We start from the raw sequence: 25,080 nt of genomic DNA, 5'->3' as shown, positions 1-25,080 counted from the left end.
CCCTGTGCAGTCAGCGCTGTTGGTGAGGGTTCCCAGAGCTGGATTCTTAAGCCAGGATCTGACATGGAAGCACTCAAATAAGAAAGACTGTACCAGCCAGGGGCAGGCGTGCACAGCCTTGGGCTGGAAGGGAGTAGGGAGCAGTGAGGGAAAGGAAGGCAGACCGCTGTTGCTCAGGCTCTGAGAGCGAGCAGAATGTGCTGGAAACGAGCCCCTGGAGAAAGACGGGGCCAGAGAGGATGCTGGTCTTCAGAGCAGGGAGGGGAACCCTGTGGTTGCATTTGTGCTGGCCAAGATGGCCCTCTGTCCTGTGGAGAGTGGTAACGGGACCCTGGGGGTGGAGAGCCAGGCTGCAGACGGTCTTCTGAGTGTTGGCCGCTGGGGCTGGGCGTGGACAGCTGCTGACACCTGGGAGGTGTAAGCCAGAGGGTGGTCGAGAGCCGTTGGGAGGTCTGAGGGCGCAGGAGATGTGGAGACTGAATCCCAGGTTTCCGTGATGCAGGAGTGCAGGGGTGATGCACGGGCGGGAGAGTCACCAGGACCAAACGCTCGAGAGGCTGTGTGCTCTGATGTCGCATTTGTGGGACTGAGAGCTCAGTGTCTGACCTGTCACACGCGTGGGACCCTGGGCTCAGCGCCTGTGATGTCACACGTGTGGGACCCTGGGCTCTGCACCTGTGATGTCACATGTGTGGGACCCTGGGCTCAGCGCCTGTGATGTCACACCTGTGGGACCCTGGGCTCAGCTCCTGTGATGTCACACACATGGGACCCTGGGCTCAGCGCCTGTGATGTCACACACATGGGACCCTGGGCTCAGCACCTGTGATGTCACATGTGTGGGACCCTGGGCTCAGCACCTGTGATGTCACACACATGGGACCCTGGGCTCAGCTCCTGTGATGTCACACACATGGGACCCTGGGCTCAGCACCTGTGATGTCACACACATGGGACCCTGGGCTCAGTGTCTGTGATGTCACACCTGTGGGACCTTTGGCTCAGCACCTGTGATGTCACACCTGTGGGACCCTGGGATCAGCTCCTGTGATGTCACACCTGTGGGACCCTGGGCTCAGCTCCTGTGATGTCACACACATGGGACCCTGGGCTCAGCACCTGTGATGTCATACACATGGGACCCTGGGCTCAGCGCCTGTGATGTCACACAGATGGGACCCTGGGCTCAGCTCCTGTGATGTCACACCTGTGGGACCATGGGCTCAGCTCCTGTGATGTCACACACATGGGACCCTGGGCTCAGCGCCTGTGATGTCACACGTGTGGGACCCTGGGCTGAGCACCTGTGATGTCACACACATGGGGCCCTGGGCTCAGCTCCTGTGATGTCACACACATGAGGCCCTGGGCTCAGCGCCTGTGATGTCACAATTGTGGGACCCTGGGCTCAGCGCCTGTGATGTCACACACATGGGACCCTGGGCTCAGCACCTGTGATGTCACACACATGGGACCCTGGGCTCAGTGCCTGTGATGTCACACACGTGGGACCCTGGGCTCAGCACCTGTGATGTCACATGTGTGGGACCCTGGGCTCAGCACCTGTGATGTCACACACATGGAACCCTGGGCTCAGCGCCTGTGATGTCATACACATGGACCCTGGGCTCAGCTCCTGTGATGTCACATCTGTGGGACCCTGGGCTCAGTGTCTGTGATGTCACACCTGTGGGACCCTGGGCTCAGCTCCTGTGATGTCACACCTGTGGGACCATGGGCTCAGCTCCTGTGATGTCACACAGATGGGACCCTGGGCTCAGCGCCTGTGATGTCACACAGATGGGACCCTGGGCTCAGCGCCTGTGATGTCACACCTGTGGGACCCTGGGCTCAGCACCTGTGATGTCACACACATGGGACCCTGGGCTAAGTGCCTGTGATGTCACACCTGTGGGACCCTGGGCTAAGTGCCTGTGATGTCACACACATGGGACCCTGGGCTCAGCTCCTGTGATGTCACATGTGTGGGACCCTGGGCTCAGCTCCTGTGATGTCACACACATGGGACCCTGGGCTCAGCGCCTGTGATGTCACACACATGGGACCCTGGGCTCAGTGCCTGTGATGTCACACACATGGGACCCTTGGCTCAGCACCTGTGATGTTACACCTGTGGGACCCTGGGCTCAGCGCCTGTGATGTCACAGCTGTGGGACCCTGGGCTCAGTGCCCAAGATGCCCCATGCATGATTCCTCCAGGAAGCCCACGTGCAGGCCGTATGTGGGTTTAAGTCAGGAGCTAGGTTAGCCGTGTGAACTGAGTGGGGGTTTCTTGGCGATTTTGGTTACAGTGTGTCTCAGAGATGAGGCAGCCTGGGTGGATGGTGTGGCCCAGGGACGAAGACCAAGCCGGTAGCAGTACTGTGAGAAAAGCCAGCGTCAGGAGGCTTGGTTGAAGAGTAGCTGGCAGAGGGGACTGAGAAACAATGTCCCTGGGAAACATCCAGGTAGTGGACCTTTGCCGGCCCGGGGGCGCCCTCCTCTCTGCACTTCCGAGTGCGCAGAGCCAGTCTGCTGCCTCCAGGCAGGAAGGTAGAGACCACTCTCAGGGTGGACAGGTGCAAGAAGAGAGGCTGCCAGACCCCGATTTCACAACAGCCCCGAGAAGGGCTGCCACTGCCCCCCGAGTGGCCCCACAGCCCAGGGGAGTGGGGAGTCCATGCCAGGTAAGCAGGACTGGGAGGAAAGGGGAGGGGAGAGGAGTGAACCCACAGATGGGCACCCAGGCTAGGACAGGGTGGGTGGAGAGTCCAGGAGTGTTCCCAGGCCCAGGGCCCACCATGTACCAAGGTGGGTGGAGAGTCCAGGAGTGTTCCCAGGCCCAGGGCCCACCGTGCACCAAGGTGGGACAGGGTGGGTGGAGAGTCCAGGGCGTGCTCCCAGACCCAGGGCCCACCGTGCACCAAGGTGGGTAGAGAGTCCAGGGAGTGTTCCCAGGCCCAGGGCCCACCGTGCACCAAGGTGGGACAGGGTGGGTGGAGAGTCCAGGGCGTGCTCCCAGGCCCAGGGCCCACCGTGCACCAAGGTGGGTGGAGAGTCCAGGAGTGCTCCCAGGCCCAGGGCCCACCGTGCACCAAGGTGGGACAAGGTGGGTGGAGAGTCCAGGGCGTGTTCCCAGGCCCAGGGCCCACCGTGCACCAAGGTGGGTAGAGAGTCCAGGGCGTGTTCCCAGGCCCAGGGGCTGCTGTGCACCAAGGTGGGACAGGGTGGGTGGAGAGTCCAGGAGTGTTCCCAGGCTCAGGGCCCACCATGCACCAAGGTGGGTGGAGAGTCCAGGGCGTGCTCCCAGGCCCAGGGGCTGCTGTGCACCAAGGTGGGACAGGGTGGGTGGAGAGTCCAGGAGTGTTCCCAGGCTCAGGGCCCACCATGCACCAAGGTGGGTGGAGAGTCCAGGGCGTGTTCCCAGGCCCAGGGGCTGCTGTGCACCAAGGTGGGACAGGGTGGGTGGAGAGTCCAGGAGTGCTCCCAGGCCCAGGGCCCACCGTGCACCAAGGTGGGACAGGGTGGGTGGAGTCCAGGAGTGTTTCTGGCCCAGGGGCTGCTGTGCGTCATGGCAGGGACACATTTTGTCCTCGTAACCATTCCGAGAGGAAACTAAGGTACAGGGTAGGGGAGTCACTTGTTCAAGTCACACAACTGGGGGGGGGGGGGGGCGTGTGAAGGTGACCACGAGGAGAGCAGTGTCTGGAAGGGGTTCCAGAGGGTGACCAGGTGTGGCCATGATGTGGGGTGCAGACTTGTGGTGGCAGAGGTCTCCAGGGAGGGGATGAGGGGACTTGGAGCCCAGAGTGGCGAGGGCGTCCAGGTGGGAGCTGGCCGTGGTTACTCAGCCACCGTCAAGAGTTGCAGGCCGCAGGATGGGGGCTGACCCCCGAGGGCTGGAGGGCAGCCCAGAGGCAGGTTGTGTGTGCAGTGTACTTGGCACTGGGCTGTCGGCGGCCTGGACCCAGCTAGTGTTGTGTTACCTCTCTGGGCTCTGTGGAGCTGGGTGTGTACGGGTGACTTAGGTGTTTGCGAGTGACCAAGTGGCAGACGTTAAGTAATGAGCGAAAGGCGTCCTGCTGTGCTGTCCCCAGGTGTGGGACAGTGCTCTGTCTTTGTCCCTGTCTTCGTTGCTCTCCGAGGCAGTCCCTCAGCAGTAGTGTGGATCAGAGGGGTCGAAGGGGTGGGAGACGGGCACAGAGGGGCAGACACTCACAGGGTGAGCAGCACTTGCGGCTGACCGGGAGTGGGCTGTTTTTCCTTTGTGAGTGGCTGCTCTGAGTGTTGTTCTTTCTCTCTCTCTCTCTCTCTCTCTCTCTCTCTCTCTCTCACTCACTCTCACACACACACACACACACACACACACACATGCAAAATCCAGTTTTGGCTTCTGCTGCTGTCCGTCTCCCATTCTGTCACACCCCACCACTTTCTGCTTTTCTGTCCCCTGGGTTTCGGTGGGCCCCTCGGTTTCCCACGGCTCTCAGCACCTGCTCTGACGCCTGGTGGCTTAGGGCGCAGCACCCTATCTCATGCAATTCTGTGGATTGAATGCAGTTCCCGGCTGGTCTTGTTCAAGGTCTCACGTGAGGCTGTGGTCAGACAGTGGCTGGAGCCATGTTGTCCAGGGAGCCGTTCTCTCTCTCTCTCAGTGCTTGGGCTGGCCGTGGCTTCTGCAGGTGGGCCCTGCGAGGAGGAAGACGCTCCCTGTCCTGTCCAGGCCGGCTCTGGGCTGGCCGTGGCCTCTGCAGGTGGGCCCTGCGAGGAGGAAGACGCTCCCTGTCCTGTCCAGGCCGGCTCTGGGCTGGACGAGCATCTGCTCCTCAGTCTAAACCAGGACCCCTGCAGATCCAGGGCAGGGGATGGACTGCACCTGTTTCGATGGGGGCAGGCCGGGCAGGGCTTTGCATCCACACGTGATACCAGGGCTGGGACGGGGTGGACACAAGTTTGCATCCCTGTGTAGTCACCATGGATAGGGACGGGGGAGGACAGGGCTTTGCATCCACATGTGATACCAGGGCTGGGGACGGGGTGGACACGAGTTTGCATCTGTGTGTAGTCACCATGGATAGGGACGGGGTGGACAGGGCTTTGCATCCATGCGTAGTCACCAAAGAGAGGGACAGGAGTGGACATGGCTTTGCATCCCCGTGTAGTCACCATGGATAGGGATGGGGTGGACAGGGCTTTGCATCCCCGTGTAGTCACCATGCATAGGGACAGGGTGGACAGGGCTTTGCATCCCTGTGTAGTCACCAAAGACAGGGACAGGAGTGGACAGGGCTTTGAATCCATGTGTAATCACCATGGATACGGACAGGGTGTACAGGGCTTTGCATCCATGCGTAGTCACCAAAGACAGGGACAGGAGTGAGCATGGCTTTGCATCCGTGTATAGTCACATGCATAGGGATGGGGTGGACATGGCTTTGCACCCAGGTGTCGTCACCACGGATAGGGACGGGGTGGACATGGCTTTGCATCCCTGTGTAGTCACCATGGATATGGACCAGGTGGACAGGGCTTTGCATCTGTGTGTAGTCGCCATGGATAGGGACGGGGTAAACAGGGCTTTGCATCCGTGTGTCGTCACCACGGGAGCTCACAGCTTTGCTGTGTCATGGTTTTGTTGGAAAAGATTGATTTTTGAGGTCTTTTCTGGGAACGTGATGACATCTGCCTTGATCTGCTTTCATGTTCCCTGCGTTGGAGTGTGCCTGAGTTCAGAAACACCGCCTGGGAGAGGGCCGTTGTACGCTTTATGTCTGGATGAGTTACTGTACTGCATAGTTAACTCCAGGCGACCACCATGAACCCCTCTGTGATGTTGCATCTGTCCTAAGCGTGGGCTTTTCTTCTGCTCTTTTTGTTATCTCCAGGTCACGCTCACGCTGTAACACAAGCAGCGGCAGTGAGTCAGAAAATTCTAGCAGAGAACACCGGAAGAAGAGAAACAGGTAAAACACACGTCTGCTGCTTCCCTGGAGCCCTGATACAGGACGTGCTGTGCGGGAGCCGAGTGTCCCGTGTCTGCAGGCCGCTTCCCTCGCCCGCGTTGGGGAAGAGCCTGGCACTATTTGAGACATTAATTGAGGAAACCTCGGGTAGTTGAGTTGATTTTTCTCGACTGTCAGGCAACTACAGAACTTGACAAGGAGGTCTTCTTACTTTTTAAATGTTCTTTATTTTTTTTTTTTATTTTTTTTATTTTTTGACAGGCAGAGTGGACAGTGAGAGAGAGAGACAGAGAGAAAGGTCTTCCTTTGCCGTTGGTTCACCCTCCAATGGCCGCCGCGGCCAGCACACTGTGCTGATCTGATGGCAGGAGCCAGGTACTTCTCCTGGTCTCCCATGGGGTGCAGGGCCCAAGGACTTGGGTCATCCTCCACTGCACTCCCTGGCCACAGCAGAGAGCTGGCCTGGAAGAGAGGCAACCGGGACAGAATCCGGCGCCCCGACCGGGACTAGAACCCAGTGTGCTGGCGCCTCAAGGCGGGGGATTAGCCTACTGAGCTGCGGCGCCAGCTAAATGTCCTTTAAATCAGTGTATGAATGAATTCGTCCAGGGCTGGAAGGAAAGTTGACCATTTGTAGAGAAAGCCTTCTCTGAAGTGTAGTTTAAAATTATGTGACTTTATTTTACCCAAACAAAACCAAGACCTGGTATTCTGTGGATCCCATAGTTGCAACCCCATGAACATATGAGAAATACCAGGTGCTTGCATCCCAGCACTCACAGGTGAGTTACCAGGTACTTAACACCACAGCACTCACAGGTGAGCTACCAGGTACTTAACACCACAGCACTCACAGGTGAGCTACCAGGTACTTAACACCACAGCACTCAACAGGTGAGCTACCAGTTACTTAACACCACAGCACTCACAGGTGAGCTACCAGGTACTTAACACCACAACACTCACAGGTGAGCTACCAGGTGCCTACATCCCAGGTCACACAGGTGAGCTACCAGGTGCCTACATCCCAGGTCACACAGGTGAGCTACCAGGTGCCTACATCCCAGGTCACACAGGTGAGCTACCAGGAGCCTACATCCCAGGTCACACAGGTGAGCTACCAGGTGCCTACATCCCAGGTCACACAGGTGAGCTACCAGGAGCTTACATCCCAGGTCACACAGCACACACAGGTGAGCTACCCAGCATGTGCAGGTGAGTCAAGGGCATCAGTCAGCGTCTCTGACTCCCTGTCTAGAGTTGTTGGTGACATCATTAGTATGTACTCAGTCTGGTGGGGGCTTCCTGCTCTGACCAGCTCTTCCTGGTTCCAAGATACTTACCTGAAAGCAGCCAGTGTTGACGAGGGTAACAGAATGAGCCCGGGGTTGGGCGTTGGAGGTCTTGGCTGTCTGTCCTGGTTTCTAGCCCTGTGGCTCTCCCCAGCCCCTCCCCAAGGACATTTGGCAGTGCCTGGAGACGTTTGTCATGTCACCCTTGGGTGGGGGCTGCTGCTGGCCAGGGACGTTGCTGATACCCTGTGGTGCCCGGGATGGTCTAAGATGGATGTGCCGTGTGGAGCCCCCACTTTGATTTTGCAGCTCTGGCCTGGGCGTCTCACGGTTCTGGGCTGTCTTCCCTTCTGTAGGACGAGGACGCTGGGCTGAACGGGGCCTTGTGCTGGGCGTGAAAGCAGCCGGCTGCTCTCTCCAGGTACAGACTGTACCCGTAGCCCAGGCATCAGGGTCAGAGCCCCTCTCTGTCGAGGACAGCTGTCTCCGGGGGTCTCTGTAGCTAAGGCCTGGAATAAACCGAGAGGGGAGGTCTCGGACCCCCTGCACTCCCACCTCCCTCTAAGAGAGCACGGCCTGGAGAGGAGGCGACGTGGGGGCAGATTCGCTTTTCAGCCACCCCGAGTCGGAGATGTGCTGGTGGAGGTTGTGCATGGGCACTGGGACGCGGTTGCTCTCGCACGTTTTTCCTGGTGGATTTTCCTTGTTTAACACACGGGCCGCCGTGTCCCGTGGGCCTGAGACCACACGCTGGGTGGGAGTGTGGTTTCAGTAAACAAAGGCAGCCCGTGGGTGTTTCAGCTGCTTTGTTTCCACGAATGAGGATTTGAACATGTCCCATTTGGTGGGAAGAGAAACTAAAGTTCTAAGAGAATGTTTACGAATCAGCAGCACCCGAAGCAGGCTTCTAACAGCCGTGGAAGAAACTTGATGGCCGCCAGCTCTGGAAGGCTGACGTTAGAAACCAGGAGTGCTGTCCAGTTCAGCTTCACTTTCAGGAAAGTTCAGCCGAGAATAAGCACCTGTGTCTGCCCCTCCGCCCCCCACCTCTGCCCCGGGCCTGGGGCTCCCCACAGGGCCTCCCTGCCCTGTGTTGAATGTTCCTGTTCTGTTCGGGCCCCTCTCGGGCGTCCCTGGGGCAGCCCTATGCTCCCCACTTGTTGCTCCTTCTCTGCCCTCCACTGTCGGGGATACGCCCTGCGGTTTGCTGGGCGTTGAGGTTTGAGAGCCTTTATGGCCAGGAAGCTGGGGAGTGGCATTGTCAGCTGAGAGCACAGCGCCCTGCCTGCCTTGCTCCTGGGCGCGTGTCCTCCTCCCCTCCACCCCCGCCTCCCTTGCCTGGTCCCTTTCCTTCGCTTTCCCGGGCTTCCTCCCCACTGCCTGCGTTCCTCCGTCTTCTCTGAGCTCTGTGTCCACGAAGGAGCCAGGCACAGGTGCATCACGGCGGTTGCGGTGCTGCCTGTGGGTCACCTCATTTAACTAGTACCGAGCTTAGCACCGGTCTTTATGGTGGCCGAGGGACTGAGCTCCGACCTGTGTTGCTGAGCGAGTTATGTGGGGGTCACGTGAAACCTTGGAGGTGCGGTGCTCTGGGGTTCAGACACGGATGTCCCAAGCCCAGTTCTGGAGTCGCTGCCTCGTCTCCCCTGTGCTGTCTGCCTCCTGCCTTTCCTGCTTTGCTCTGGGTCCTGTCTCCTGTTCTCCCACCTTTACTGACTTCGCACATTGACTTATTTTACACCACATGTTCTTATTTTTATTCACTTGAGAGGCAGGCAGAGGAAGGGAGAGGGAGAGAGGGTGAGCTCCCCCGTCTGCTGATTCGCTTCTCCAAATGCCTGAGCAGCTGGGACAGGACAGGGCTGGAACCAGGATCCAGGAGTTCCATCCGGGTCTCCCATGTAGTAGCAGAAACCCAACTGCTTGAGCTATCCCTGCTACCTCCCAGGGTCTACACTGGCAGGAAGCTGGACTCAGGAGCCAGAGCTAGGCACTGTGATATATGGAATGCGGGCATCTCACCCACGAGGCTTAATGCCTGCCCCCATTTCAGGCATTCTTAATCTTTGATTCCTGTGTAAGTTTTAGGGGCCTCGTATGTAAAACTGTGTGTGCTTCAAGTCCACAGTGTGCCGGAGGCCCAGTCTGTAGTCTCTAGCAGATCCGGAGGGCTGTTCATGCAGGATGCACTGTGCTCTAACCGTGATGGGTAGGTCGGCATTGGGGAAGGAAGTGAGTGTTTCCACGGTAGCGTTAAAAGCTCAAATGTTTAAACTTCCTGTAGAGATTGCTTCCTTTGCTACGCTCATTGATGAAACAATTGGTTCAGTTACAAACATCAAACCGGAGCTTCCTAAGGGCAGGCACAATGAAGTCAGTGACCCGGTGGATGTTAGCTGGTGTGCATTTTCGAGGTGTGCAACTCTTTCTGGTGTCCCCGAAGGTAGGGGACAGTTTCTGTGGCTGAAATTCTGCCCTGTAGCCAGCAGGGACGGTGCATCGGAGGAGGACAAGTCTAGAGGGCAGTGGTCTTGTGGCATCCTGCTGGGAGAGCCTTGCTTGTCTTTGCACCACAGGGAGAATGAATGTGTTTGTGGTGTCAGCACACTCAGGCCAGTGCACATGTCATCTGCAAAACTTGAAAACAGCCGTTTCTCTCCTGCTCTGCTCTGGGTCAGGGGCTGCAGACAAGGGCACCATTGTAGGTGTGGGGCGGGCCGGGCTGGCTGTGCGGCAGGTGCACGGGTGTCTGATTTCCACCTTCACAGGGCGGACAAGACCTGGACGTGGAGATGGGCGGTTTGGGGCCTCTAGAGCATCACCAAGTGGACAGCACTGGGGAATCCTGCCGCATCGCCGAGGGGGTTTCAGATAGGAAGCACGGGGCGTTGGAAAGGATGTTTGCACAGAGTGGCTCATTTTAGTCCGGGAGCATAAGCAGTGAGAGAGACGGAAGCACTTGTAAGAGCAAATATGCAGATTCCCTGGTGGTGCGGAAGGTGGGCAAAGCAAATGAGTTTTTTGCTTGCTGGTCTTAAGGGAGAGTGTGGACAGGTGGCCAGAACCACGTAAATTTCTCCAGGGGAGAAAAACTACCAGGATAAAAAAATGAAGATTGCTTTCTAGCAGGGATACAAAATGCGCGCCGTCGATGAGCACGGTCACAGTGGCAGGACCTGCCTGTTTAACTGCAGCAGTGCAGTGGCCACCTGGGCTGTTGTGGCACAGATGAAGAGCAGAGGCTGTCTCAGTGTCGGACAGGCTGGGGAGAAAATGCGAACAGGGAAGCATTCCGTTGTTGGGTTTTTAAGATTTATTCAGAGAGAGAAGGAGAGACAGAGATCTTACATCTGCTGGCTCGTTCCAATTGGCCGGAGCAGCCGGGGCTGGGTGAGGCCAAAGCCAGGAGCTTCATCCAGGTTTTCCAAATGGATGCAGGAGCCCAAGCGCTTGGACCATCGTCTGCTTTTTCCAGGTGCCTTAGCGGGGACCTGGATCAGAAATGGCACAGCTGGGACATGAACTGGCACCCAGATGGAATGTGGGTGTTACAGGCAGTGGCTTAACCCCACTGTGCCACAATGCCACACCCTTCCTTACACGTTAATAAACAGAAGCCTTGTATGATACCCTGCCTACCACAGGTACAGATGGGGCAGTACTCAGAATGTGATAAATGTAGGCTTACTGGGTCCAAGGGCACAGTGGAGAAGCGTTGGGTGGGCTCCTGAGGTTCACTTTGAAATGCAACATTTCAAAAGAGTACTCGCCAGTGTTGGCTGCAGTGGATTCCTCCCCCAACCCCGCCTCAGGGCTTGAATGGCTGTGACGTGAGAGCGCGTGCTACCTTCTCAAAGGTACTATGTCAGTATAGGGACTGCAGTACTTTATTCTTCATGATGTAAATCTCTACCTCAGAATTAAACTATAGCAGGAAAAGAGCAAAAACGCACAAATCACTAATAAGCCCTGTGTGTCCCGGACCTAGGAATAAGTAGGCTCGGTACAGAGGACGCGCGTCTCCCATGCACAGCTGCGAGGGCCCAGTGTCCTTGGTGCCAGGGCTCCAGGCAGCGCCTGTGTCTCCTGCAGGGTCCAGCGGTGGAGGAGGTGACACTTTCCTGCTTGTAATGAGGGCCTGTTAACCAGAGCCCTTTTGTCTGTGTGCAATGTCATAGCCGCCCCACCCAGCGCTCAGGAGGCCCTGCGGCTCTGCGGCTCTGAGCCGGCCTTACATTTTTAATGCACCTGCCTGGAATATTAATGAAGTGGCGTCCCCAGGAGAGGGTGCCTGTGGCCTTGGGATACTAACTGGGACGGTTTCACTTTTCAGTTAGAAAAACAGAAGTTAAAGATGCGTGGCATCATCTGAGATCATTTCTCATCGAGTTCTTATTACCAGAAAGGTGGGAGGGAGAGATGTGCCTCTGTCTCGGGAGCTTTAGTTCTTGCCCTGAGTGTCAAGGTGGAGTCCACCAGCACGTGAGAAGCCTGCGTCTGGGCGGGAAGGGCTGCTGCGACTTCAGGAAGTGAAGTGAGGGAGTTTCTCGGAGTGCAGAGGAACTGTGGTAGCCGCGAGGAGCAGGCAGTTGGCCTCGCGGTTGGGACTCCGATTAGTCGCCCGTTTCTCACGTTCCCAGCTCTGCGCCTGCCAGCGCAGACTCGGGGGGCAGCAGGCGATGGCGCCGACACTTGTGGGAGACCCGGACTGAGTCCCGGCTCTCGACTTCCACCTGGCGTAGCCCTGGCTATTGCAGGCATTTTGTGAAGAAACCAAATAAAAGATAAATTTTTCAAAGTTTGTGGAAAATGCTTATTATGACAAAACTATGCATTTCAGTTTTCTGAAACTAAGGTAACTTATCTTTTAATTTCATTTTCCCATGAACTTAAAAATTTATTTATTTATTGGGGGCGGGGGAGAGAGAGAATGCTCCCATCCACTGATTCATTCCTCAAATGCTTATAAGGGCTGGGGCTGGGGCTGGGGCTGGGGCTGGGGCTGGGGCTGGGCTGCGGCCGGAGCCAGGAGCCAGGAACTCAATCCAGGTCTCCTGTGTGGCGGCAGGGACTTGGTTATCGAGTTTCCACCACTGCCTCCCGGAGTGCACCTAACAGGAAGGTGGAGGCGGGTGGAGCCAGGTCTTGAACCCAGGAACCCAGTGTGGGACATGGCTGTCTAACGGCTGGGCTAAACGCACCCTTCCCTGTGGTTGTCTGAGTCTGACCTCAACCTTGCAGGTAGGTCTGACCTCTCAGAAGTGTTGAAAGGTCTTGACTTCCTGATAAAAAGATTGTGCAGTAGGGGCCAGTGTTCTGGCTGGTGCAGCAGGTTTAGCCACCACCTGTGGCACCAGCATCTCTTATCAGGGCACAGGTTCAAGTCCCAGCTGCTCCACTTCCATAATGTGCCAGGGAACACAGCGGATGATGGCCTAAGTGCTTGTCTCTGTCTCTCTTTCCCTGTCAATTTGCCTTTCAAATAAGTAAATAATCTTTTAAAAAATGATTTCACATTGTAAAAGGTGGTCCTGCGCATGACCTGGGCAGCACTGTCACTGGGTTTGTCTTGTCCCAGCCCCAGCTGTCCAGGCCTGGGTTCCTACAGGAGGGCCGGTCCCACCTTGCCTACTGGACGCCTTCCTATTGCCTGTCTCTCCCGAAAATCCTAATCCCTTAGTCCTGGTGGGTCACTCACTGTCACTTTGGACAGAAGGTGACCTGGCTGTGTTCTGACCGTGAACATGTGTGTAGTACATGCCCACACGCGCACACACACGTGAACATGTATGCATATGCTCAGCATTTTCCAACGGGAGTGTGTGTTTCAAAGAATGATTGATAACTACAAGCTCGGGCATCCCCACTGTCAGGACCCATAGCAGTGTGTGTTCAGATTTAACTGGGTCTGTGCTTGTGAGGGGGGAGGGGCTCTGTTCTTAAATCTGTGGGAAGTACCAGGACTGCGTCCTGCCCACGTCCAGATAGTGTGGCTGGAGGGCCTGAGCAGGGGAGCAGGTGCCTGCCCGGTTGGAGTGGGTCACGGGCTGTTGTTGCCTAACGCAGTCCCCTGTCATCGAGGGTGGTTCAGACAGCTTCTCCCCGTGCGGTGCTGTCTTTTCAGCTCGCATTCTCTGTGCACTACCTCTGCTTAAATGGCTGTGGAATGGGTGGGTGCCAGCCGCCTGCACGTCTGTAAACAAGTCCTGACGTCACGCACAGCCCCTGCTCAGGGCTCTTCGGAGGGCGCAGGGACTCCGGGCTCTCTGGTCTCTTCCTGCTGTCTTGGAGCCGGCTGCCCTGCCGCTGCAGCCCTGTGGGTGTCTGGCCATCGTGGGGGAGGGACGCTGACTGGCGCAGCGTCCTGAAGAGCCCCCGTCGGCTGCTCAGATGACAGGGCCCCAGTTTCTCCAAGACCCCCTCGGGTGTGCCCGCGTCACTTGAGCCTTCCATGGCGACAGTGTCACAGGCTCCTCCAGTGCTTGCTGCATGGGGCCCGCCCCCCCCCCCCCCCCCCCCGCCCCGACCGCCTCGCCCTCGCCTCCTTCTGGAAGGACCCCATGCAGCACACGTCCAGGACTTCTGCAGGCTGACAGACCTGCAGCGGCCTTCGTCGCAGAGCGCTTAGACTGGAATTGGTTGTGGCGCTTACAAAAGCAGACCTGTGGATTGTTGAGGATTTGGTTCTCTCCTGTGCTCTCACATAACAGCCATCTGTGGCTCCCCCCAGTGCTTCCTCCTTTCCTGTTCCTGGCTGGGCCCTGGCCGTGTGCAGGGTGACCATGTGAGTGGCCCTGGTGGGAACGCCGTGTACTCAGGTAGCTGCGAGTGCGCCGTCCACCGTGATGAACTCCAGTGTTCTATTGTAAAACAGTGAGAATTATCCTTGGCACCTGTTGTCCATGGAAACTTGAACAATTACTGTGACTTCATAAAGCTCATTGAAGTGAAATTTTACTACTGTTTTAAGTAGCACTTTTCAAAAAATGATTTTGTTTCACTGTTTAAGATTAGCAGTTTAGCAGACACCACAGTTTCTTTAGTCAAAACTTAAAGATATTTTTCATTGATTTGTATTTTGCATGTCTTTTTCTGAGATTTTTAGGATGGATGTCTGAAAATAATATGTATTTACATTATATAAATATTATAATTTTGTGTGTGTATATCTATACCTGTGAGGGGACTTCAAAAACATTTGTGGAAAGATGAAATTAAAATGTTTATTTTCATGCAAAAGTGTTTAAATCTTTGCATAGTTTTTTTATAATGTACATTTCCACAAACTTTTTGAAGACCCCTGTGTGTGCATATCTCATCTCCTATGCGTATATTAATCCAGTCGATACATTCTTAGCTTTCATGATTATAATAAAATTGCTGCTGCTTAAGTGGGTCTTCAAAGCAAGTTTGGGGTGAGCGGCACACAAGACACATGTGTGTGTGCTGACCTCCGGTGATGGCTTTTCTTTTCAGAGTACGGCAGGAGAATGACATGATTGACTCAGCGCCTCAGTGGGAAGCCGTACTAAGGAGACAGAAAGAGAAGAACCAAGTGGACCCCACCAACCGGCGCTCCAGACATCGGTCCCGCTCGTACGTGGACCCCTTCCTACCTGATTCAAGACTGCTCTTGGCAGCGGGGGTTGGGCACGGAAGTTAGGCCTGGCCTGGGACATCTGTGTCTCCTGCGCGAGTGCCTGGTTTGAGGCCCGGCTCTGCTCCTGGTCCCAGCTGCCTGCTGGCGTGCACCCTGGGAGGCAGCAGGGGATGGCTCAGACGCTTGGGTCCCTGCCACCCACGAGGAGACCTGCGTTGAGCGCCAGGCTCTTGGCTTCAGCCTGAGCCAGCCCTGGCTCTTGTGGGTTTATGGAGAGTTTATGGAGAGTGAACCAGCAGGTGGAACATCTCTCTCTCTGTCTTTCAAACAAAATAGAAATTCACACAGCAGCAGCAGCAGTGTGCTTGGTGCAGCGTGCAGGTGCCCTGCGCTGTCACGTGGTTTGGTTCAGCCACGGTCAGCCCACTGTGTACTTGTCACATTTGCCCTCTTTTGTGACATCCGTAGACTATATTTGGAGCTTAGAAGCTGGAGCACAGCTGAATCAAAATGTCATGAAAACAAGGCTAGCAACACCGTATGTTTGCTTTGTTGGGTGTCATTTTTAAACAAAAGCATTCTCGGCTGAATCCATAGGAGCCGTCTGCTTTGTGCGGGAGCCAGGCTGTTGCTGAAACACCTGCTGCTCCTCTCAGCGGGAGGCTGCCGGGCTCTCGGAATCTCGTTCCAGACTGAGCCAGATGTGAGTGTCTTCTGGGCGAGCCACCCTCTGCGCAGTGGTCAGTGAGCGATTCATTCGCCCCAGGCTGGGATTTGTGCGTTCCTCCTGTTGCTAGGCAGTAATGCTGTGTGAGCACCGTTACCCCTCAACAGTGAGACTGCTGGACCTGCAAATCAGCTCTCTGTGAACTGGTAACATTTATAGACATACATACACATAGACACACATGCACACGTACATGCATACACATACACACATATACTCAGATATTTATACACATACACATAAACACACACACACATACTCATGTGTGCACACCTATACATACACAAATACACACATATAAACATATACATACATGCATGCACATATGTATGAATGTGCACACACATGAACATCTATGCATGCACACATGCCTGTGTGCACGTGCATGTATACATACGCGCACATGTATGAACCTGTACATGCATGTATTTAAATCTCTGCATCATCAAGATTTAGACACCCCAACCCCACTGTCTGCTTAAGGTGAGCTGTTCACACCATGGACCCCTTCACGAGATCTGGACGGTGGCTGTGGTGAGGGGCAGGAGGGACTCGTGACTCAGCGCAATGGAGGGCAGTGGAAGGGCAGTGGAGGGCAGTGGAAAGCAGTGGAAGGCAGTGGAGGGGAGTGGAGGGCAGTGGAGGGCAGTGGGAGGGCAGTGGAAGGGGAGTGGAGGGCAGTGGGAGGCAGTGGAGGGCAGTGGAGGGGAGTGGAGGGCAGTGGGAGGGGAGTGGAGGGCAGTGGAGGGGAGTGGAGGGCAGTGGGAGGGCAGTGGAAGGGGAGTGGAGGGGAGTGGGAGGCAGTGGAGGGCAGTGGAAGGGGAGTGGAGGGGAGTGGAGGGCAGTGGAGGGGAGTGGAGGGCAGTGGAAGGGGAGTGGAGGGCAGTGGAAGGGAGTGGGAGGCAGTGGAGGGCAGTGGAGGGGAGTGGAGGGGAGTGGAAGGGGAGTGTAGGGCAGTGGAGGGGAGTGGAAGGGGAGTGGAAGGCAGTGGAGGGGAGTGGGAGGGGAGTGGGAGGATGTCAGGAGTTGGTGCAGAGACAAAGCAGGGAGGAGGTGGGCAGCCCCAGGGGAGCCAGCAGGGGAGGCGGGCTGTGAGTGGCAGATGAGGTTAACCCCAGCCCTCTGCATGCGTGGGACTCTAGGGGACACTGCAGAGCGTGGCTTTCCCTGTCCTGGAAAAGCTGTGGTGGCTGCAAAGCAGAGGGCGCCCCCTGGAGTATTCACGACTGCCCCAACCGACCTGTCACTCGCTGTAACAGAAGTTGGTCAAAGCAGGGGTTACCTGTGGGAGCCTGGTCTCCCGGAAGTGCAGAGCCCGTGCTCCGGGGCACCTGGCGGTAGCAGGTGCATGAGTGCCTGCTCCACGCAGGTCTTCCGTCTTTGGTTTTCTCTTCTTGCTCATCTTAGCTTTTGCAGTAGGCGTGGGGTGGTGTCTCCTTGTGGTTTGCATTAGTATTTCCTGGTTACTAGCGATGTGGATCACGTGTTTTTGCTTATCATATATATGTAGTTTTTAATTGTTCAAGTTATTGCCCACTTTTTTTTTTTTTTGACAGGCAGAGTGGACAGTGAGAGAGAGAGACGGAGAGAAAGGTCTTCCTTTGCCGTTGGTTCACCCTCCAATGGCCGCCGCGGCCGGCACACCGCGCTGATCCGATGGCAGGAGCCAGGTGCTTCTCCTGGTCTCCCATGGGGTGCAGGGCCCAAGCACTTGGGCCATCCTCCACTGCACTCCCTGGCCACAGCAGAGAGCTGGCCTGGAAGAGGGGCAACCGGGACAGAATCCGGTGCCCCAACCGGGACTAGAACCCGGTGTGCTGGTGCCACAAGGTGGAGGATTAGCCTAGTGAGCCACAGTGCCGGCCTATTGCCCACTTTTAATTGGGCTTTTAAAATTATTTATTTGTAGTGTTTTTTTTTTTTTTTCGTAGAATTCTTTGAAGACTGGATGTAAATACTCCTTTGTGTGTCAGACGAATACGTCTTTCCAGGCTATGATTTCCCTTTTCGTGTTGCTGAGCCAACATTTTACATGGTGGTGCAGAACCAGTGTACCTTGCTTTTCCGTTTATAACTTTTTCTTTTATCTGAGTAGTGTGCGCCTGTCCCTGGGTCACAGAGGTGGTGTTGTATCTGTCTCACGGCTCTGCAGATGGTGACGCGTGGAGAATTAACTGTTCCGTGTGTGAGCTGGAGACAGAGATCCTCCCCGTGTTTATTTCAGAGCCGTGGGTTGAGAAGACCTTCACCGAGCCGCCGAGGGCCGTTGTTGGGAATGCGTGGACCGCTTGTCCCTGGGCTGATTCTGCCTCATTGATCTGCTTGTCTGTTTCTAAGCTACCACGTTGTCTTGGTTACTGGAGCTTCACAGGAGGACTGGAATCGGGCAGAGTAAACTTCTCCAAACTGTTGGAGCTGTTTTAGGTCCTTTGCATTTTTCTGTAAATTCCCAAGTCAGCTTGTCAGTTTGTACTGCTCGTCCCCCAGAGAAGACTGTGGGCATTACCCTGGGGTTCTATTGGCTCTGTAGGTCACATTGGAGAAGGTGAATGTCTCACCCATCCATTTATCCTTTACCCCTTTCAGTTTCAGAGTTATGCATTTACAGTACTCCGTTACATGTAGCCCTAGTAATATGTTAATAGTATTGTGAAGTGCATGTTTTAAAATCTGCTAGCGTGTAGAAAAACTTGGTTTTTACGATATTGTATCTGCTGTCCTGCTGCCTTATTAAGTTCCCTTAGGGTCTTGCCCTGTTTGGGGTAACCTCGGGGACTCTACAGCCGCAGCTCTATTGCTGTGACTAGAGGAGTTTCCCTGATTTCCCATCTTCCTCCTTTTATCTACATCTCTTCCCTCACTGCCACGCGGCCTCCACTCGTGCTGGCTGGGACGCTGAGTGGAAGTGTGAGATGGCGCGCTCGCCCTGGCGCACCTCACAGCCTGAGCGCGAGGGCCAGCCCTCCACTCCCGGTTTCCCGAGCGTCAGGCTGCATTCTCATTTTGTGATCAGCCTCTTCTGCGTCCGTTGAGGTGACTGGAAGAGCTGCACTCATGCGGTTTTAGAGAGAAATCCTGCCATTCCCAGCATGAGACCCCCATGGTCGTGCTGTTCTGTCCCGTTTGTGAATTGCTCAATTCCGTTTGACATTACTCTGTTAAGGTTTTTTTCTATATTGATGAGGAATATTATCTGTAATATTCTTTGAGATTTATTTATTTATTTGAGAGGCAATGGCTGGAGCTGTGCTGATCTGAAGCCAGGAGCCAGGAGCTTCTTCCGTGTCTCCCACATGGGTGCAGGGGCCCAAGCACTTGGGCCGTCTTCTGCTGTTTTCCCAGGCCATAGCAGAGACCTGGATCAGAAGTGGAGCAGCCGGGACACAAACCGGTGCCCACATGGGATGCTGGCGCTGCAGGCAGAGGCTTAGCTCACTACACCACAGCGCCGGTCCTTGTTATTTTCTTGGAGCATTTTTGTCAGGTTTTTGGTTAAAGGGTTCACACTAATTTGGGAAATGTCCCTTCCTCCAGTTTTCTGTAAGAGTTCCTTAAATATTTGATAAATTGACCAGTGAAACTGTCTCTACCTGGAAGTTTTTTGTGGGATGTTTTCAGCTGCAAACCCGTCTCTAACGCATGTGATGCTGTTCGCATTTGCAAGGTGTTCGGCGTGGGTTTTGGGAATTTGTGTTTTTAAAAGCATTCACATGCGTACCTCCCAGTCTCTTCAAAGTCTGTTTCTGGTGACTGCTCTCCCCGCCCCACGCCCTGCAGATTGTTGGTTACGTTGTCCTGACACGTCCAGTCCGTTGTATTGTATTTTGAAGGTTTGTGGTAGGAGGCCTGGCTTCTGCTGTCTTTTCGTAGGAAGGGTCAGGTTTTTTTCCTGCAGGCTGATGATTGTTGAATCCTCTTGACTGCAAGGTTGGGTTGCACGCTGTCGTACGGTGGGGCTGTGCAGGTTCTGTCTTCACCATGGGTGACCGGCCGGCGTCCCCATCTTCGAGGTCCCTGCCAGCTCTCGGCCTGCATCGGCTCCTCCCCGCGAGGCCTCCCAGTCTGGCCTGTGGCTGTTCAGTGAGCACACTCAGCCACACAGGAGAGCTCTGGGGTCCTGGAGCAGCCCTTGTTGCCCTGAATTTCAGTCTCATCAACAGCCTCAGCTTGTGCCCTCAGGCTCCTGAGCTCCGTGAGACCATTGCTGCCAGAACGTTAGGAAAATGCACCAGGCAGGGCCGGGGGCCGGGGAGGCTGGGCACCGTCACCTGTGCCTTCCTCTCCTGGGGGGGCGGGTGTCTCGGCCCTTGCACCTGCCGCCCAGTGTGGAAGCAGCTGCTTTAAAGGGTGGAGGGTGGAAGGCACCTCTCAGGTACTCCCTTTTGGCCACAAGCAGGAGTTCAGGAATATTCTTTTGAGGCTAGAGGTACCGTCCAATCAGGTATTGCCTCTCTCAGCGCCATGGGGACCAGGAAGAACACCTGTTGGAACTTTAAAGTCTCCTCTCAACATTCCGTTAGTCTCGGTTCCGCGATAAAGCTGTCAGCTCCAGCAGATCAGAGCAGTGCAGTGCACGGGGTGACCCCGGTGAGAGCTGAAGTGTAGCTTTCCAGAACTTCTTTTTTAAATGAGCCATGGAAAGATGGAGCAGATGTTGGGGATGCCTGGTAACTGACCTTGATTAATTGGCTAGATGGCCGATAGGGCCAGGGTGCAGAGAAGACAGACAAGAACGTGGCCATGTGAGGAGGAGCGGCCAGGGCCGGGCAGCCTGGGCAGAGCGGGGGAGGCGACAGAGCAGCTGGGGCGTGCAGTGCTGGGCGGGCGGTGCTGGGGTGTGCAGTGCTGGGCGGGCGGTGCTGGGGTGTGCAGTGCTGGGCGGGCGGTGCTGGGGCGGGCGGTGCTGGGGTGTGCAGTGCTGGAGTGTGCAGTGCTGGGCGGGCAGTGCTGGGGTGTGCAGTGCTGGGTGGGCAGTGCTGGGACGTGCAGTGCTGGGCGGGCAGTGCTGGGCGGACAGTGCTGGGTGTGCAGTGCTGGGACGTGCAGTGCTGGGCGGGCGGTGCTGGGACGTGCAGTGCTGGGTGGGCAGTGCTGGGGCGGACAGTGCTGGGCGGGCGGTGCTGGGCGGGCAGTGCTGGGTGGGCAGTGCTGGGGCGGGCAGTGCTGGGCGGGCGGTGCTGGGGCGTGCAGTGCTGGGTGGGCGGTGCTGGGGCGGGCGGTGCTGGGGTGTGCAGTGCTGGGCGGGCAGTGCTGGGCGGGCGGTGCTGGGGCAGGCAGTGCTGGGTGGGCAGTGCTGGGGCAGGCAGTGCTGGGCGGGCGGTGCTGGGGCGGGCGGTGCTGGGCGGGTGGTGGTCCAAGCTCAGAAGTGATGAGGGAGGGGGCATTGTTCTGGAAGAGAGCAGTGTGGGGGGAGTGATGACGCAGGTAGGAGCCCTCAGCTCGGGAGAGGCCTTGCCGCTCTCCTGGGCCAGGCTGGGCCAGGCCAGACCCGAGACAGCAGTCGCGTGGAGACGTCGGGCGGGCAGCCGAGCCGCGGTGGATTGTTCTGTCCGCAGCACACAGGCCCTGCCTTTCCGAGGGCTGTCGGCCAGGAGATGTCTGGGGCGCTGTCGTCAGACCTGCTGGCTCCGGGGCTCCCAGTCTCGTCTCGGCACCTCGTGCGCCTGTGGTGCTGTGCTCCGAGGTCACGCGTGCTCGGCTGTGTGCCTGTGACACACTGAGCCTCACCTCAGTCTGGCTTCAGCGACTCTTAAGTGTTCGCTTGGTTCCCCTTGAGACGAGGAGGGGGAAGGGGTGAAGGGAGTCGACCGGGTCAGCGGCCGCGAAGGCCTTGAGATCGGCGTCTGGGCATTCAGCCCCCACGGCCCAGTCAGCCACAGCGGGCTCTGAGGAGTGGCCCGTGTACTCTCCAGACGCAGGAGTCCACCCATCTCAGTTACTCCTGTAGTCCTAAGTCCCTACCGCAGGGCCTACAGACTCCCCAAATGGAAGGACCCACTGAGGCCCAGGATGTGTGGGACCGTGCTACTCCCTCCGGGTATTCCAGATCCCCACTTAGAGCTTAGAAAGCATGTTCAAGACTCAGCGGCGCAGGTACAGGGCAGCACAGACAGACCCTCTGTCCTTAAGAGCAGTAAGGGGAAGTGCAACAGCCCGTGGTCCGGTGAAACGTAGGGTACAGTTCCGTCCAGCGCGTTTCTCAGCTACAGGGCCGGTCACCGATTCCATCCTAAAGTCAGCCTTCCCATGTGGGTGGAGCCTGGGTGCCTGCCTTGTGGGGCAGGGCCTGGTCGGCCAACAGTGCCTTCCCTCCTTCCACCTGAGTGGCGTGGGCTCCCCCTGCTGGCAGCAGTGGCTTCTGGTTTTTCTTTTTATTGATAGACACCGGCGACGCGGAAGATGAAGTTGTCAGGGCAAAGTGGTTTCCCAGGTGAACACAGAACAGAAGTGTGGAGCATGTGACAGGGGTTCTCCCGGAGCTGCTGGCTGTGCACCCCAGGGCTGGCTGGGCTGGGGCTCCCGCAGGCTCCTGTGGTCTGGAGAGAAGGGAGGCCAGGACCACGGCATCTCCTGATCCTGTTTACCCTGACCACTCAGGGGTGCCTTGACTTCCTCAAGCCGTCTGGTAAACTTACACGTTTTCAGTCTAAACTTCCTTTTAGAACGGTGCTCAGTATAAGAACTACAAAATAATAGAAGCCAAATGCCACTCAAGATTTTACTTTTCATTTGTATTTAGGAGATTTACTTCTCTATTGGAAAGGCAAAGTGGTAGAGAGAAGCAGAGATCACTCTTCCATCTGCTGGTTCACTCCCCGGGTGTTCACACAGCCAGGGCTCGGCCAAGCTGAGGCCAGGACCTTGTAACTCCATCCGGTCTCCCACGTGGGTGCCAGGGACCCAAGCACTTGGGCCACCACCTGGTGCTGCCCAGGAGCATCAGCAGGAAGCCGCATTGAAAGGGGAGGAGCAGGACATGAACCAGTTTTCCGACATGGGGCGTGTGTGTCCCAGGCAAGGGCCTGGTTTGCTGGGCCACTGCGCCGTGGTTAAAGTGAAATATCTGTGTCATATGTGGCTGAGGGCTGCTTTAGAAAAACACGGGGTAATAATGGACTGCCTGTTTATTTCTTATATATGTTATGTCCTGGTATAACTCAAGGTTCCGTTGTCTTCGGAGAGTTTAAGTACCTGCTTAATTAAGGACCTTTTCATGAAGAAAAATGGCTGAAAGTCCCACAGCTGTCTACAGCCACAAATGATATTGACCTGCAGATCATGAATTTATTCCACATTTCTGATTAAATGAGTGCAGATGAGAGCCTAAAAATAACACACTGCTCATTAGTGCGTGGCTTGTGTTTGCCGAGCTGAGACACAGGTGGCTGGGCAGTCGCGGGAAATCGGCATTTTTTAATCTTTGGAACGCTGGCCTGCCTTAGTGCTGTTTGAAACTGCTGGTTGTTACAGAACTCCATCTTGTGAAAACACATCCTGTGCTACAGAGCTCAAAACGCAGACGAAGCCCCTGAAGCTTTCAGGAGCAGTATTTACGCTGAAGGGCTGATGCTGTCCCTCAAGCTGGGTCCCCTCGTGCGGATTCTTGTGGGAGGGGAGTGAAAGGCATTTCCTGTAGAATTACAGAATTTTCTGTGGAACTACAAATTGAAAGCTGAATACATGGAAACACCCTTAATTTTTCCCGATACTTACTGTAAAATAAATTCTCATTAGAAAGGATACAGAGGTATAATAAGAAAATAAAGGCGCCTGCAGGGGCTGGCATTGTGTCGCAGCGGGTTAAGCGGCTGCTTTCAAAGCCGCCATCCCATGTCAGAGCGATGGCTGGAGGGCCAGCTGTTCCACTTCCAACCCAGCTTTCCTGCTCATGAGCCTGCCAGGCAGCAGGTGACGCTCAAACACTTGGGTGCTTGATCCCATGTGGGAGACCCAGCTGGGGCTCCTGGCTTCAGCCTGGCCCAGCCTTGGCTACTGTAGCCATCTGAGTAGTGATCCAGTAGATGGAAGATCTCCGGCTCTGTCTCTGAATAAATAAAGTAGATCTCTGAAACATAGAAGCCCTATGATTTGAACACTCAGCAGTCTCTGTCGTCTGCAGTCTTCCGTGTGCTGTTCAGCTCACCAGGTCTCCCGCTGGGCCAGGGGTGGTGGTCCTGGGGCTCCTGCCCTGCTGGCCCTCATCACGTGTGCTCCTTCTCTGTCGCCCTGAGGGAGCATTTGGCTCAGAATCTCACCGCTCCTCCTGCAGCGTCAGCCACGCCCTGGCACACGCTCCTCCTGCAGCGTCAGCCACGCCCTGGCACACGCTCCTCCTGCAGCGTCAGCCACGCCCTGGCACACGCTCCCCATTCTGCTGAGGCTGAGTTCCTGTCTCAGGTCACTTACTCCCAGGACACCTCAGTGTTCAGAAATGGATCTAGACAAGCACTTGGCCCCTCCCTTCCACCACTTAGCCTTGGCCGCTGACTTCCAAGGCCTCCCTTGACTGGTGTTTTTACCCAGGGAAAGTCCCCCACCCACCATGGGCATCTGGCTACGCTTGAAGACGTTTGCGGTTGTCACAGGGTGGTGGTGTTGGGCTTTGCTACTGGCACCTGGTGGGTAGAGGCCTCGGCGCCATCGGGCGTCTCACAGTGCACAGGACAGTGCCTCCAGAAAGCCTTATTCAAGCCAGCAGCACTGAGGGGGAGAGACCCTCATACAGCCTGAAGACAGCAAGTACCCTGCCTCCCTGTTGCACCTTCCTGAAGTAAGAATGATTGTCAGTGAAACAGCCTTCTTTTTTTATCTTTTTTTTTCCTGACAGGCAGAGTTAGTGAAAGAGAGACAGAGAGAAAGGTCTTCCTTTATCCGTTGGTTCACCCCCCAAGTGGCCGCTACGGCTGGTGCGTTGCGGCCGGCGTGCTGTGCCAATCCGAAGCCAGGAGCCAGGCGCTTCCTCCTGGTCTCCCATGCAGGTACAGAGCCCAAGCACCTGGGCCATCTTCCACTGCACTCCCGGGCCACAGCAGAGAGCTGGCCTGGAAGAGGGGCAACCGGGACAGAACTGGTGCCCCAACCGGGACTAGAACCCAGGGTGCCGGCACCGCAGGCAGAGGATTAGCCTAGTGAGCTGCAGTGCTGGCCCTCCTTTTTCTTTTAAGATTTGTTTCTTTGAAAGGCAAAGTTACAGAGAGGTTGGAAGAGACAAGGAGTGAGAGATTTTTCATCTGCTGGTTTACTCCTTAAATGGTCGCAACGACCAGGACTGGGCCAGGCCCGGAGCCAGGAATTCCATCTGGATCTCCCATGTGAGTGGCAGGGCTGTTGACTTGCCAGGTGCATTAGCAGGGAGCTGAATTGGAAGTAGAGCAGCAGGGACTTGAACCAGCACCCAAGTGGGGATGCCACCATCGCAGGGGGCGGCTTAGCTCACTGTGCCACTGAGAAGGCTGTTAACTTATGCTGTGTAACACTTTGAGCTGACCAGGTCAGATC

General features: G+C 56.0%; 1 protein-coding gene across 11 annotated transcripts in view; it reads left to right on the top strand.

Moving 5' to 3' along the window:
• The window catches only part of EPB41L4A (erythrocyte membrane protein band 4.1 like 4A), a 214,476-nt gene that overhangs the window by 181,971 nt on the left and 7,425 nt on the right, over window positions 1-25,080 (top strand). For all 11 annotated transcript variants that reach the window (XR_016235026.1, XM_008248402.5, XM_089334778.1 and 8 more), the window contains 2 exons: window positions 5,886-5,963; window positions 14,732-14,851. Coding sequence is in view for 10 of the 11 variants with exons in the window: in XM_008248402.5 (XP_008246624.2) it covers window positions 5,886-5,963; window positions 14,732-14,851 (198 nt within the window). In the remaining variant the exon portion in view is untranslated. The remainder of the gene's footprint in view (window positions 1-5,885; window positions 5,964-14,731; window positions 14,852-25,080) is intronic.

Source organism: Oryctolagus cuniculus, chromosome 6, assembly GCF_051225735.1.
Source record: "Oryctolagus cuniculus isolate XC-2025 breed Fujian yellow rabbit chromosome 6, ASM5122573v1, whole genome shotgun sequence".
Lineage (NCBI taxonomy): Eukaryota > Metazoa > Chordata > Mammalia > Lagomorpha > Leporidae > Oryctolagus > Oryctolagus cuniculus.
Note: the sequence above shows the minus strand (reverse complement) of the source record. Positions and strands in the feature narration are given on the sequence as shown.